General features: G+C 49.0%; 1 protein-coding gene across 2 annotated transcripts; it reads left to right on the forward strand.

The window, feature by feature from the left end:
- Positions 1-8,940: 8,940 nt before the first annotated feature.
- On the forward strand, positions 8,941-12,440 carry LOC142481545 (uncharacterized). Of its 2 annotated transcripts, none has more exons than XM_075582933.1 (3): positions 8,941-9,995; positions 10,073-10,249; positions 10,347-12,440. In XM_075582933.1, exons 1-2 carry the CDS (start codon positions 8,946-8,948, stop codon positions 10,199-10,201), a joined length of 1,179 nt encoding a protein of 392 aa, XP_075439048.1. In that variant the 5' UTR covers positions 8,941-8,945; the 3' UTR covers positions 10,202-10,249; positions 10,347-12,440. The 2 variants fall into 2 exon arrangements, with proteins under 2 accessions (XP_075439048.1, XP_075439049.1); XM_075582934.1 differs by having other exon boundaries at positions 8,941-9,953.
- The last annotated feature ends 2,136 nt before the right edge of the window (positions 12,441-14,576 follow it).

A 14,576-nucleotide genomic window follows, 5' to 3' on the forward strand; every position in this document is an offset into this window, starting at 1 on the left:
AGAAGGGGGAAAAGGAGGAGTGCTGTAAAATTCCCTTCCCCATCACTACTTTGGTAGGGAATACCCCAAATCAAGATGTTGAGCAGACACTTACCACCCCAGAACCGGATAAGACCCTCGCTGACCTAGAGGTCAGTCCTGAGAGTTTTAAGAAGGCCCAGTGGGAGGACCCCACATTAGCGGTAGCAAGGGGAAATATACGGGACCAGAATAGTACTCCTGGCCAACCAGATAGGTCACTTGCTTACCCCTACTTCGAGGTAGAGAACGACCTAGTATATCGGGTTGATAAAAGGAAATCAGTTACAACTAAACAATTGTTGGTACCACGGACATTCCGTAACGTAGTATTACACCTCGCACATAGTCATCCATTGGGGGGACACCTAGGGGTGGAAAAGACAAAAGAAAAGGTTCTCCGAAGCTTCTATTGGCCTGGGGTTCTGGCAGAAATTACGAATTATTGTTCCTCATGCCCAGAATGTCAGATCACCGCCCCGTTCAAGGCGTACCACAGCCCATTGGTACCCCTTCCCATAATAGAGGTACCATTTGACCGGATTGCTATGGATCTAGTAGGACCCCTAATAAAGTCTGCTAGGGGACATCAGCATATATTGGTAATATTAGATTATGCCACCCGATATCCGGAGGCAGTTCCCCTACGTAGCACCTCAGCTAAAAACATAGCAAAATAGTTAGTAGCTCTGTTTTCCCGGGTCGGGATTCCTAAAGAGATTCTATCTGACCAGGGAACACCATTTATGTCCCAAGTAACAAAAGAGCTATGTAAACTCCTAAAAATCAAGCATCTCAGAACCTCAGTCTTTCATCCACAAACAGATGGTTTAGTGGAAAGGTTCAATAAAACCTTAAAGAGCATGTTACGGCGGGCGGTTGATAAAGATGGGAAAAACTGGGATTGTTTGTTACCGTACCTGTTATTTGCCATTAGGGAAGTTCCCCAATCATCCACAGGCTTCTCCCCGTTTGAACTATTGTATGGCCGACACCCAAGGGGCTTACTGGATATAGCCAAAGAGACTTGGGAACACGAGGTTACCCCTTACAGAAGTGTAATAGAGCATGTTGCCCAGATGCAGGACCGCATTGCTGCAGTCCTACCCATAGTGAGGGAACACATGGAGAAAGCTCAAGAAGCACAGAGGAATACGTATAATAAGGGTGCTAGGGTCAGAATTTTTTTTCCAGGTGATAGGGTACTAGTTCTGGTTCCCACCGTGGAGAGTAAATTCCTTGCTAAATGGCATGGGCCATATGAGGTCTTGGAAAGAGTGGGAGAAGTAAATTATAAGGTAAGACAGCCAGGTAGGAGGAAACCTGAGCAAATTTACCATATAAACCTACTCAAGCCCTGGAAAGATAGAGAAGTCTTGTTAACCCTAGTACCCACAGGTCCGTCAGAGAATCAAGAAACTGACCCAGAGGTTAGCATAGCTGAAACCCTGTCTGTTCATCAGAAACGAGAGGTTCAGAATTTAGTGAGAAGAAACAAAGAAATCTTCTCTATACGGCCAGGTAGAACTAGCGTAATTGAACATGACCTAGTCTCTGAACCGGGGGTCCGAGTTAACCTTAAACCGTACCGAATCCCAGAGGCCAAAAGAAAGGCTATAAGTTTAGAGGTTAAAAAAATGCTAAAACTAGGTGTAATTGAGGAATCCCAAAGTGGGTGGAACAGCCCTTTAGTCTTAGTCCCAAAGCCAGATGGTACAACAAGGTTTTGTAATGACTACCGGAAACTAAACGCGGTGTCAAAATTTGATACTTATCCTATGCCCAGGGTAGATGAACTTGTAGAGAGACTGGGCAAAGCCCGATATCTCACAACCCTAGACCTAACAAAAGGGTACTGGCAGGTTCCCCTCACAGAAAGGGCAAAAGAAAAGACAGCCTTCTCAACCCCAGACGGCCTCTTTCAGTATAAGGTGTTGCCTTTTGGCTTACATGGAGCTCCCGCCACATTCCAAAGAATGATGGATAAAATTTTAAAACCACATGCCCGGTATGCTGCCGCCTACCTGGATGATGTGGTAATCCATAGTGAAGATTGGCAATCCCACCTTCCAAAGGTCCAAGCTGTGCTTGACGCAGTCCGGTCTGCTGGACTAACTGCTAACCCCGCTAAATGCACTATTGGTCTGGAGGAGGCCAAGTATCTGGGATATTCTATTGGCAGAGGTTTACTCAAACCCCAAACACTCAAAGTGGAGGCGATACAAAATTGGCCAAGGCCAGTTACAAAAAAACAAGTAAGGACCTTTTTGGGGTTAATTGGGTACTATAGAAGGTTTATTCCCAATTTTGCAACTAAGGCAACCCCACTAACTGACCTCACAAAAGCAAGAGGACCGCTAATGGTAAAGTGGTCCCCCGAAACCGAACAGGCCTTTAGAAGCCTGAAAGAAGCTCTCTGTGCCCAACCAGTGTTGGTCACACCTGACTTCTCCAAAGAGTTCGTAGTCCAAACCGACGCATCTGATGTAGGGCTGGGGGCGGTACTCTCCCAGGAGTCTCAAGGTGAGGAGCACCCCATCCTTTATTTAAGTAGGAAACTAAATCCCCAGGAGAAAAATTACTCCATAGTAGAGAAAGAGTGTCTCGCAATAAAGTGGGCTGTAGAGACGCTCAAATACTACCTGTTGGGGAGAAAATTCCGGTTGGTCACAGATCATGCACCCCTTACCTGGATGTGTCAAAACAGGGAAAAGAATGCTAGAGTGACCAGGTGGTTCCTAAGCCTACAACCCTTTAAATTTTCTGTGGAACACAGGTCAGGGCACAAACATGGCAATGCTGACGGGTTGTCAAGGATGCACTCCCTAATATCCATGGTCGCTCATCCCTCGAGGTCTGAGCTGGGGGGGAGGATATGTGACAGAAAACAGGGGATGGTAATAAATTCCGTATATAGGGCTCCCAGGATACTAGACAGTTTCTATCCTGTTTGGCCTGGGAGTGCAGCCTTATAATACATACACTCCATCCCACAGTTTGGCAAGCGCTGGAACTGAGGGATGAGAGATCCAGACCAGAGTTTGTCTGCTGCCTGATTTCTGTCACCTGTCATGCTAATTAGGAATCAGGTATGAAAGACTGATTTCCTGTTTGCTCTGGTCTCCCCACAAGAGCCAGGAGGCTGGAAGGCTACTGAACTACAGAGGGGAGAAGCCTCTTCCCCAAACAGGTTCAATCTTTCTGTTCATTTGTGTAAGACTGCAAAAGTACAGTGTTTTGATCTTGGAAGTGGAAAAGCCACTTCCAACCCTGAGTCAGGGATATCTAAGTTAAGTTATCGCTCAGGTGAGCAGCTTTTGTTTTGATCTGTTTTCTGTTGTATGCACTGTGGCAGTCTCAGTGCCTGGGACTGAATAAACCAGGCATAGCCTGTTTAAAGGAACAGTACGTGACGCCTCATCATTTAACCTACCCTATATATATATATACACACACACACACACAATACACACTGTATATATATACTGTATCCTGAAAGGGACATCGATAAGCACATTGACAGTCAATGGGCATCCCCCAAAAATGCCACAATTAAATAACATACAATCAATGTGTTTCTTACCTTCACCCAGTCCTACACAAGCACCAACTCTTGACCCACAACGCAATGCTCCTCAGTCGATGCGAAGAAGTCTGTGATCATATCTTCATTGAGAGATATTGCCCCGGTAAGTTCTTCATTCTTTTCTTCTTTCTTTTCTTTCTTCTGCCCTTGTATTCCAATGGGCGGATGTTGTCCCATCGGCTTCTTGGCATCAAATGAGACGAGCAAAAGGGGGGCCTCTGCTACTGCCACAGGTGTAATTAATGGTGAACGGTGCTTTGGGTATGAGCACAGGTAAAGATGAGATAGAGAAAGAACCCAATCCCCCCCACTTCGCTTTCCCCCCCACTCCCCTTTTCCACCCACTCCCCTTTTTCCCCCACTCCTCATTGCCCCCCCTCCTCTTCCCCCCTCCTCATTCCCCCCCTGCTCCTCTTCCCCCCCACTCCTCTTCCTCCCCTCCTCTTCCCCTCCATCTCTTTCCCCCCCACTCCTCTTTCCCCCCCACTCCTCTTTCCCCCCCACTCCTCTTTCCCCCCCACTCCTCTTTCCCCCCCACTCCTCTTTCCCCCACCCACTCCTCTTTACCCCCCCCACTCCTCTTCCCCACTCCTCTTCCCCACACCCCCACTCCTCTTCCCCACACCCCCACTCCTCTCCCCCCCTACTCATCTTCCCCCCCTACTCCTCTCCCCCCTACTCCTCTTTCCCCCCCCCACTCCTCTTCCCCCCCCACTCCTCTTCCCCCCACTCCTCTTTCCCCCGCTCACTCCTCTTTCCTCCCCCCCCTCCTTCACCCCCCACTCCTCTTCCCCCCCCACTCCTCTTCCCCATACACTCCTCTTCCCCCCCACTCCTCTTCCCCCCCACTCCTCTTCCCCCCCACTCCTCTTTCCCCCTCACTCCTCTTTCCTCCCCCCTCCTTCCCCCCTACTCCTCTTCCCCCCTACTCCTCTTTTCCCCCTCCTCTTTTCCCCCTCCTCTACCCCCCCTCCTCCTCCCCCCACCCCTCTTTCCCCCTCACTCCCCCCACCCCTCTTTCCCCCTCACTCCCCCACCCCTCTTTCCCCCTCACTCCTCTTTCCCCCCTCCTCTACCCCCCTCCTCTTTCCTCCCCCCTCCTCTTTCCTCCCCCCTCCTCTTCCCCCCACTCCTCTTCCCCCCCCCTCCTCTTCCCCCCCACTCCTCTTCCCCCCCCCACTCCTCTTCCCCACTCCTCTTCCCCCCCTCCTCTTCCCCCCTCCTCTTCCCCCCCACTCCTCTTCCCCCCCACTCCTCTTCCCCCCACTCCTCTTCCCCCCCACTCCTCTTCCCCCCCACTCCTCTTCCCCCCCCACTCCTCTTCCCCCCCACTCTTCCCCCCCACTCCTCTTCCCCCCCCACTCCTCTTCCCCCCCCACTCCTCTTCCCCCCCACTCCTCTTCCCCCCACTCCTCTTCCCCCCCACTCCTCTTCCCCCCCACTCCTCTTCCCCCCCACTCCTCTTCCCCCCCACTCCTCTTCCCCCCCACTCCTCTTCCCCCCCACTCCTCTTCCCCCCCACTCCTCTTCCCCCCCACTCCTCTTCCCCCCACTCCTCTTCCCCCCCACTCCTCTTCCCCCCCACTCCTCTTCCCCCCCACTCCTCTTCCCCCCACTCCTCTTCCCCCCCACTCCTCTAAAGGGGGGGAAGCCCACTGACTGACACACTCACTCACTCACTGACACACACACTCACTGATTGACACACACACTCACTGACTGACACACACACTCACTGACGGACTGACACACACTTCCCCCCTCAGTCAGCTCAGCTGCCAAACACATGGGGGGCACGGAGCTGTGAATGGGGGGGTAAGGAGGGGAGGGTTGGGGGGAAACAAAGCATTGAATGGGGGGGGAAATCGGAGCTGTGAACAGTGGGGGGAGGGGGCGCAGCTCTGAACAGCTATGAAGAGGGGTGGAAGGGAGTTGAGAGGGAGGATGGGGGAGCCAGAACATTACATCATGGGCAACGCCGGGTATATCAGCTAGTATATATATATATTATATACAGAACTGGCGCTTCTTTTTGTTTTGTTATACTATCTATATATATATATATATATATATATATATATATATATATATATATATATATATATATATATATATATATATATATATATATATATATATATATATATATATATATATATATATATATATATATATATATATATATATATATATATATTAGAGGAAAAAGAGAAAAGATGCGCCCGATCATTGTGTAAAATCAGATGAACAAAGTTTTAATATCTCATGGACAAGACAAATGCACACTTACAATTTGTCTGATAAAATAAAGCATGTTATGGGACCTGCCCATGCACCAACTGAGGACTCCTCGGTCTCTTCTTTGTGTGTGAGTGTCAGTATTGGCTCCAAAAAGGATGTTGCTGTCAGCTGCTGTCTCCAGGGGAGTAATCCTTAGTGTTTGTGAGCACTCAATCTCCACATGCAGCTGCCATTTAGCCTTTCTTCTCACACTTGAAACCGGAAAAAAATCTTCAGGCAAGTCCTTGCCTCCTCACGCTGGTGCTGAGAGCTGCCCTGTCACCGTAGGCTCACTGCCAGATATCCCTATGCGTTTCTTCCGACTCTGCATTTTTTAGTTAAGTCCCAGTGACACTCAGTGTAATTTTTACCCACATCAATTGGCAATATCTTTTTTATTGCTTTTTTTTTATTTTTATTTTTATATGTTATGCACACTTCTTTTTTGCTTTTGTGTTTTTATCCAATAGTCACTTTTAGTTTTTCCTGCCATAATACATTTAGTTATTTTCACACCACTGTTTATTGGGCATATTTGCCTGGTGCAATTTCTTGCCACATCTATCAGGGCTGCAGCAATTTAGGTGTAGTGTGTGAAGGGCGCTGTCTATATTTTCTGTCACTTTAATATATATATATATATATATATATATATATATATATATATATATATATATATATATATATATATATATATATATATATATATATATATATAAACAAAACAAAAAGAAGCGCCAGTTCCGTATATAAGTGTAATAATAGGAATTTATTAAATAATTGAAGCAGTCAAATAGATCAATGCAAAATTGGTGTGATTAAAAAGCAATCAATAGACAAGTATTGGCAATGTGCAGCAGTGTGTGAGTGACGTGCAGAGGGTCTAATACAGCGAGGAGACCAAAAGATAATATGGAGGAACCAGTGATGTTGGTAATAATGGTAAGCAGTAGATATAGCTGCTAATAGCCCAAAGGATTGAAATAGTCACCAGTAGAAGAGTGTTCCTTCTCGATAGAACTCTGGTTCGCAGGTCCTAACACTACCAGATAAAATACTAATATACCTCTATACACATATTACAATTTAACATTTTAACCTCTTTCCTGCATTGCTCTGCAATGCTTTGCTGTGCTGGCCCTTCTGCAGAGAAGGGGTTACAGTGCGACAGAGAATAGTATTAAAAGTACAGGAGATTCATCCGAGGTACAATATGAGTATTTAAGCAGAGGAATGGGTATCAAGAGGCCTGAGGGATGAGTGAGGTAGCCGAGTTGGGTTCTATGGAAAGAGGCAGGGAATTCTTGGAATCTTATACTATATTAGTGAAAGCACTGTATGCCTGTCTGCATCTCCTGTGTCCCTAGGGGAAATCTCATTGGTCCCTTGGCCCGCCCGCCCCCGCACACCTCTCAATGGCCTGAGGCGGAGTGACGGGCCAAAGTCCAACACACACACACATACACACCTCTCTCTCTGTCCTCTCCCCCCCCATCACACTCACCTCCCCCCCTACCCAGGGCTCCACTCACCTCCCCGTCTCCGCTCCACTCTCTGCTCCACTCGCCTCCCTCCCGCTCCACTCACCTCCCTCCACTCACCCTCCCTCCTGCTCCACTCACCTCCCTCCACCTCCCTCCAGCTCCCTCACTCCCACTCCCTCCCGCTCCCTACCGCTCCACTCACCTCCCTCTCACTCCCTCCCACTCCACTCACCTCCCTCACGCTCCACTCACCTCCCTCCCGCTCCACACCCTCCCGCTCCACTCCCTCCCGCTCCATTCCCTCCTGCTCCGCTCCTCCCTCTTGCTCCACTCCCTCCCGCTCCACTCACCTCCCTCCTGCTCCACTCCCTCCCGCTCCCTCCCACTCCACTCCCCTCCCGCCTCCCACTCCCTCCTGCCGCTCCACTCCCTCCTGCTTCACTCACCTCCCTCCCGCTCCACTCACCTCCCTCCCGCTCCACTCTCCTCCCTCCCGCTCCACTCACCTCCCTCCCGCTCCACTCACCTCCCTCCTGCTCCACTCACCTCCCTCCTGCTCCACTCACCTCCCTCCTGCTCCACTCACCTCCCTCCTGCTTCACTCACCTCCCTCCCACTCCCTCCCGCGCCACTCACCTCCCTCCCGCTCCACTCACCTCCCTCCCGCTCCACTCACCTCCCTCCTGCTCCACTCACTCCCTCCCGCTCCACTCCCTCCCGCTCCACTCCCTCTTGCTCCACTCACCTCCCTCCCGCTCCACTCCCTCCCACCCGCTCCGCTCCCTCCCGCTTCACTCACCTCCCTCCCGCTTCACTCACCTCCCTCCCACTTCACTCACCTCCCTCCCACTCCACTCACCTCCCTCCCGCTCCACTCACTTCTCTCCCGCTCAACTCACCTCCCTCCCTGGCGGGGGGACAGGCAGTGGGCGGGCAGCCTGAGCTGCCACGCAGCGCCTAAGATGGCGGCGGCCAGAAGGACCCCCTTCCTCCCTCGCGGAGTAACTAAGATGGCGGTGGCAGGAAGGAGAGGTGATGTGTGTGTGTCTCACTGTGTGTGTGTGTGTGTGTGTCACTGTGTGTGTGTGTGTGTGTGTGACACTGTGTGTTTGTTAGGAATGTGAGCACACAGCGCCTCAGGCGGAGCTCACGGTTCTCTCCTTACACTGCTCAGACCCTTCCACTACAACCACGCAAGCCCCCTTCAGCTTCATCACTTACCCCTCGGAATGGTGGGATGCTCCACGAGGTTCTTCCTCCACGCTCTACGCCGCAACCGTCGGCGCGGAATCGCCATCCCGCGCGCACATGCGCATCCCACGTTGCTTCCTCTCATGCACACGTTGGACTTACAGTGCACACACAAAAGCCCTTGAACTTATCCACACTCAGGCTCCGCCCCCAAACACCGCATGGTTACAATCTGGCTCTTGCTGAGTGTCACCTGAGCTCTAACAACAGCATCCAATGCACTGAAGCTCCCTGGGCTCCTCCAGGCACGCCCCCTCTCCTGGTTGGCTGTTCCAGCTTTATATACCCTTTCTGTTCTGTGCTTCCTCGTTCGTCATAGTTTTTGTATGGGTGTTTCACAGTGCTTGTTCTTTGATTCTCTCTGTTTTGACGCGGCTTGGCAGACTACCCCCTTTGGCTCTCGACTTCGGATTGTTCCTGTTTACGTACCTTCTGGCTCCCTTCGACCACGGCACTCATCTCGATCCCTCCATACATCTCCTACCCCTGATCTCGGCAACGGCAACAACCATTCTTCTGGGAAAACGGTATCGGCAAGTATTCTCGCAATACACCCCATCTGGCCTGGCACCATCTTATACCACAACCTGGACACCTCCCTTGCTCTGTCGGTGTGTGTATTCATACCTGCCACCTCAGTTCTAGGGACAGGTCTGGTCTGTGGGCTACTCCGGCGTAACATTATGACGAACCCACAAGACGCAGACCAGGCCGAACTGAGGCAAGCAATCTCTACGCTGATACAGCAAAACCAGGCCATGGCCGATCAGATTGTGGCCCTAACATGCCAAATGGCTAAACTTTCGGCTCTGGTACCGGAAGCACCTGTTCCTCTTTCTCCTCCACAGGCTGCAGAACCAGTCAGACCCAGCAGTCAGGACGTGAAGATACCGCCTCCCAAGCCGTACGCTGGCAACCCGCAGGAGTGCAGAGGTTTCCTTAACCAGTGCGAGGTTCAATTTGAAGTGGCACCCCTTCAGTACGACACCAGCCGGAAGAAGGTAGCCTACATGTACAACCTACTGACGGGCAGCGCGCTGGCATGGGCCTCGCCAGTCTGGGAGTTGCGCCCGAACCTGACACGAGACTACCTAGCCTTCAAGGGTGAGTTCCGACAAGTCTTTTATTCCCCTGCACGCCGAGAGATGGCGTCTGTTTCCCTCCTCCAGATAACTCAGAGGCGAAGATCGGTGACACAGTATGCGGTGGAATTTCACACGCTCGCCGCCGAGACGAACTGGGGACAAGAGCCGCTCGTCTCCATCTTCTGGCAAGGTCTCTCGGAGTCCATCAAGGACGAGCTTGCTCGGCAACCCAGGCCAGACCAATTGGAGGTACTCATCGACTTGGCCGTATGCATTGATCAACGCATCCAGGTACGACGCTCGGAGCGTCAGCATGCCCGGCCACTAACCTTCCAAGCACCATTCCCCAACTCTCCTCTGGTTTCTAGACCGCCTCCTTCGCAGCAGCTGGCACTGGAGCCTCCCGAGCCAATGCAATTAGGGGTGCAACAGATCCGGAATCCACTACGACAACACCGCTACGCCGGCGGACTCTGTTTCTACTGTGGATCCCCTGAACACCTGGTCCGTGCATGCCCTTTGCGTCCGGGAAATGGGAACACTCAGTGAGTATGGAGGGGCTCTCACTGGGTGTTATCTCTTCTCGAACCCTCCCCAAGGAGGCACTGCCTAAGAAACTTACGATTCCTATCTCTCTCGCAGGCGCTGAGTTTCGCACATCTACTGCTGCCTTTATCGACTCCGGTGCTGGAGGAAACTTTGTAGACCTCGATTTCGCCAAACAGAACCAGATACCTTTGGTGAAGAAGGCCCAACGTATTGCCTTGGTTGGGATTGACGGTCGTTCGCTGTCTCCAGCCTTAATCTCGCTACAGACTGTACCTCTCATCCTATCTACCTACTCCCACAGCGAGACCCTGGTCCTTGATGCCATCCAGGCCCCAAGTACGCCAGTAACTCTCGGCCTACCTTGGTTGCAGAAGAACAACCCTCCAATTAACTGAGTTTCACCTACTCCCATCACCTGGAAACCGAGGTCAGGGATGTCTCCCAAACTCTTGGCTAACACAATGACTCAGGACTCCATTCTTCCCCCGGTGTATCACCCTTTCCGCGAGGTCTTTAACAAGGTCCGCTCAGAACAATTGCCTCCTCATCGGTCCTACGATTGCCCCATCGATTTGGTCCCAGGATAAACCTTGATCAAGACAAGACTTACCCATTGTCGATACCCGAGTCTCAAGCCATGGAGGATTACATAAAGGAGAATCTTGAGAAAGGATTCATACGGCCCTCCAGTTCCCCGGCGGGAGCAGGGTTCTTCTTCGTGAAGAAAAAGGATGGTACTCTGAGGCCATGTATTGATTACCAGGGCTTGAACGGTATCACCATCAAGAACCGCTATCCTCTCCCCTTGATCACGGAACTCTTCGATAAACTGCGTGGGGCCAAGATATTTTCCAAATTAGATCTCCGTGGGGCTTACAACTTGGTCTGCATCAGGCAGGGCGACGAGTGGAAGACGCCCTTCAACACCCGCTGTGGGTATTATGAGTACCTCGTCATGCCTTTTGGTTTATATAACGCCCCGGCTGTCTTTCAGGACTTTATTAATGACGTATTTCGGGAGGTGCTCAACATCTTTGTTATTGTCTATTTACTGTAGATGACATTTTGATCTTCTCCAAAAATCTCCAGGATCACATTCGTCACCTCGTACGTCCTCTCACGTCTACTCAAACATCACCTGTATGCCAAACTAGAGAAGTGTACCTTCCATCAACGCTCTACCCAATTTCTGGGCTACATTATTTCGGACGAAGGCTTTTTGATGGATCCAGGTAAACTCCAGGCAGTTACGGAATGGCCCAGACCAGAGACTCTCAAGGCTATCCAGCGCTTTTTAGGATTTGCGAACTACTATCGGAAGTTCATTCGCAATTTCTCCACTCTAGTGGCCCCCATCACGGCTTTGACTAGAAAAGGGGCTGACCCTTCTGCCTGGATTGCCGAAGCTATCTCCGCCTTTCAGGCCCTTAAAGAGGCATTCGTCACGGCACGATCCTGCGCCACCCCAACACGGATCTTCCCTTTGTCATAGAAGTTGACGCATTGGACTGCGGTGCAGGGGCTGTACTATCACAGAGGTACTCGCCCCAGGATAAACTTCACCCTTGTGCGTATTTCTCAAAGAAATTTTCCTCCGCCGAGAGGAATTACGACGTCGTCAACAGAGAGTTATTGGCCATTAAAATGGCACTACAAGAGTGGAGACATCTGTTGGAAGGGTCAAGGGAGCCATTTTGTATTTTAACGGACCACAAAAATTTACTTTATATCGAAGGAGCACGTTGCCTCGGTCCTCGACAAGCTCGCTGGGCACTTTTTTGTTCTCGCTTCAACTATCACCTATCCTATATCCCAGGACCGAAGAACGGGAAGGCAGGTGCGTTGTCCAGACAATACTCCTCGGAAGACAGGCCTGAGGCAACTTTGGAACCTATCCTACCTCCCGAAAGAATTTTGGCTACTTCCACCTTCAAATCGCTAGACAAGATCAAAAGGGACCAGCAACAGATCCCTTCAAACACGGCGATCCCCTCTAACAGGCTCTTCGTCTCGCCCAGATTCATTCCTGAGGTCCTAGATTGGGGCACTCTTCTAAACCCGCAGGTCACCCGGCTTCAGAAGGATGTTAGACTTAATTCGTCGGAACTTTTGGTGGCCCAGTATGTCTAAAGACATTGCGGAATACACTCGCGCTTGTCCTGTATGCGCCCAGAACAAGGAAGGGAAGGGGAGGGTTAATTCCCACTTGTGATGCTAACCAGGAGTAGGCAATGTTTGATCATGATATAAAAATATAAACATCTTCATAGCATAGGACAGTTCATAAGACTCAGGATTCCAGATAGTCCAATGTTAAACACACTCCCATAGATTATTGTTCCTTGGTAGGAGCACGCAGGACAGGACCAGGATATCCCCAAGGTCAGCAGTGAGTAATTCATTTACTTCATTTATGTGATCAGTCCCACACACGGTTACCTAGACCACAACATAAGACTTACCTATATGGCTAGTGGCATAATCTATGGGAGTGTGTTTAACATTGGACTATCTGGAATCCTGAGTCTTATGAACTGTCCTATGCTATGAAGATGTTTATATTTTTATATCATGATCAAACATTGCCTACTCCTGGTTAGCTTCACAAGTGGGAATTAACCCTCCCCTTCCCTTCCATGTTCAGCAATCAAGTGAGGGCTCCGGAGTGGAAATGTTTTAAAACCATATGATTACCACACTGCAATACCAGGTGCTGTGACTTGGATTCACAGGGCATTTTTACCCTCACAGTCACATTTTTTTCATTTTATCATTTTTTTGTTTTTGTATTTTTATGCATTTTTCACCACGGTGGATAATAAATAGATATTTTTTTTATTTTTTCTGTTAGTCAACAAAAACTATACTGCATTTAGTCTATTGGACTTTGTTAGCACAGGACTGTGTGTACTATGGAGGATATGGAAGATATACCTACAGTACTTAAACCATACACATACAACAATGAAGATATCACCAATAGAATAAGACAAGCTGAATATGTGTTTGATGGGTCTGGAGCTATTCCCTGTGATGATTCTGCAGACCTGGCCACGTATTTTTTCCAGTTGGAGAATTTATTAACTTATGATTTGAGGTTATGGTGGGACATAACCTCATTGGAAAATTATATATGGGTTAAAAGAATTCCACGCGGCCTTAGAGTCAAAAAGGCCCCCACTTTTGGTTTCGTCACCAAAGATTTTGAGGAATGTTGGCGCAAAGTGCTTGACTGCTCCCATCGTCTCATGCAACTTATCATAGATGTCAAAATGCAACAAAGATCTGCTGTAGGAAAAGACATTGCGTCTTTAAGGGCAAAGCTGCATAAATTTGAATTTATGGACACTTTCCTAACAAATGATAAAAAATTGTTGGTGAATATCAAAAATGTAGACAAAACCATCATTGCCAAGAAACAATCCACGTTCCAGAGGGACAAAATGGATTATGAGCGAAACCAGATATATACGTGGCAAAGATCTACATCTACACCTATGAAAGGGTGTCAATGTCCTAATAACAAGAAAAAGTTTAATAACAAAGGAAATCAATCAAGGAATACAACACAGACACCATCAAAGTCCATTCTGAAGAAACAAAGTGATGCATCAAGCATGGATTCGGATGCTTCAGATCTTGATTTCAGAGGACATGGAGTTTCCTTTTCAGAGGGTCCAAGAGCATCCACAAGTACCGCCAGAGGAGATGACCAGACCTATGGTTCTATGTCAGTTCGAGACAATCCATATACATCCATGTGTGCACAGGCAAAAAACGGCACACGCACAGACGGACGAGACGTTCCCAGAGACGGAAACGACTATGGGAGGAAAGAGAAAAGGAAAAAGTATTAGAATCCAATAATGTTATCAATATCTCTGGAGTTGATTTGAGTTTTGAGCAACTCAGTCTACTCAATAGAGGTCTCAATTTTGCGCCTGATTGTAATTTTTCCCTGTTTGATACCATGATAGATGTACAAAAAATTACTAGGAAACTTAGTTTAAAAAATTTTTTTGCTAAAAATGTGGATGAATTGAATGCTTTACCATCACAAACAAGCCCATTGGAAGATACATCTCCCACAATCGACCATCAGGAGAAAACACTTTCGTTTCAAGAAATAAGTGTCATTCAAGATTTGGACAATCTACTCCTGGAACAAGATAACTGTTCTGATGAATACATAAATGTTGATCTTAACTCCTTCTTAGACAACATCCACACAGGCTTCAAAAAGAAGTCATTATTCTGTCCCAATTTTGCAAAAGGCCCCCACTTGTCTACGTTTGAACGATTAGTTGAGAGAGATCTTAATTT

The sequence above is a fragment of the Ascaphus truei genome, unplaced genomic scaffold, assembly GCF_040206685.1.
Source record: "Ascaphus truei isolate aAscTru1 unplaced genomic scaffold, aAscTru1.hap1 HAP1_SCAFFOLD_279, whole genome shotgun sequence".
Classification (NCBI taxonomy): Eukaryota; Metazoa; Chordata; class Amphibia; order Anura; family Ascaphidae; genus Ascaphus; species Ascaphus truei.

Coding starts and splice junctions, on each gene's coding strand:
- LOC142481545 (XM_075582933.1), top strand. CDS start 8,946: ATGGGTGTTTCACAGTGCTTGTTCTTTGATTCTCTCTGTTTTGACGCG. Junction 9,996..10,072: donor GCATTGATCAACGCATCCAG/GTACGACGCTCG, acceptor TCTGGTTTCTAG/ACCGCCTCCTTCGCAGCAGC.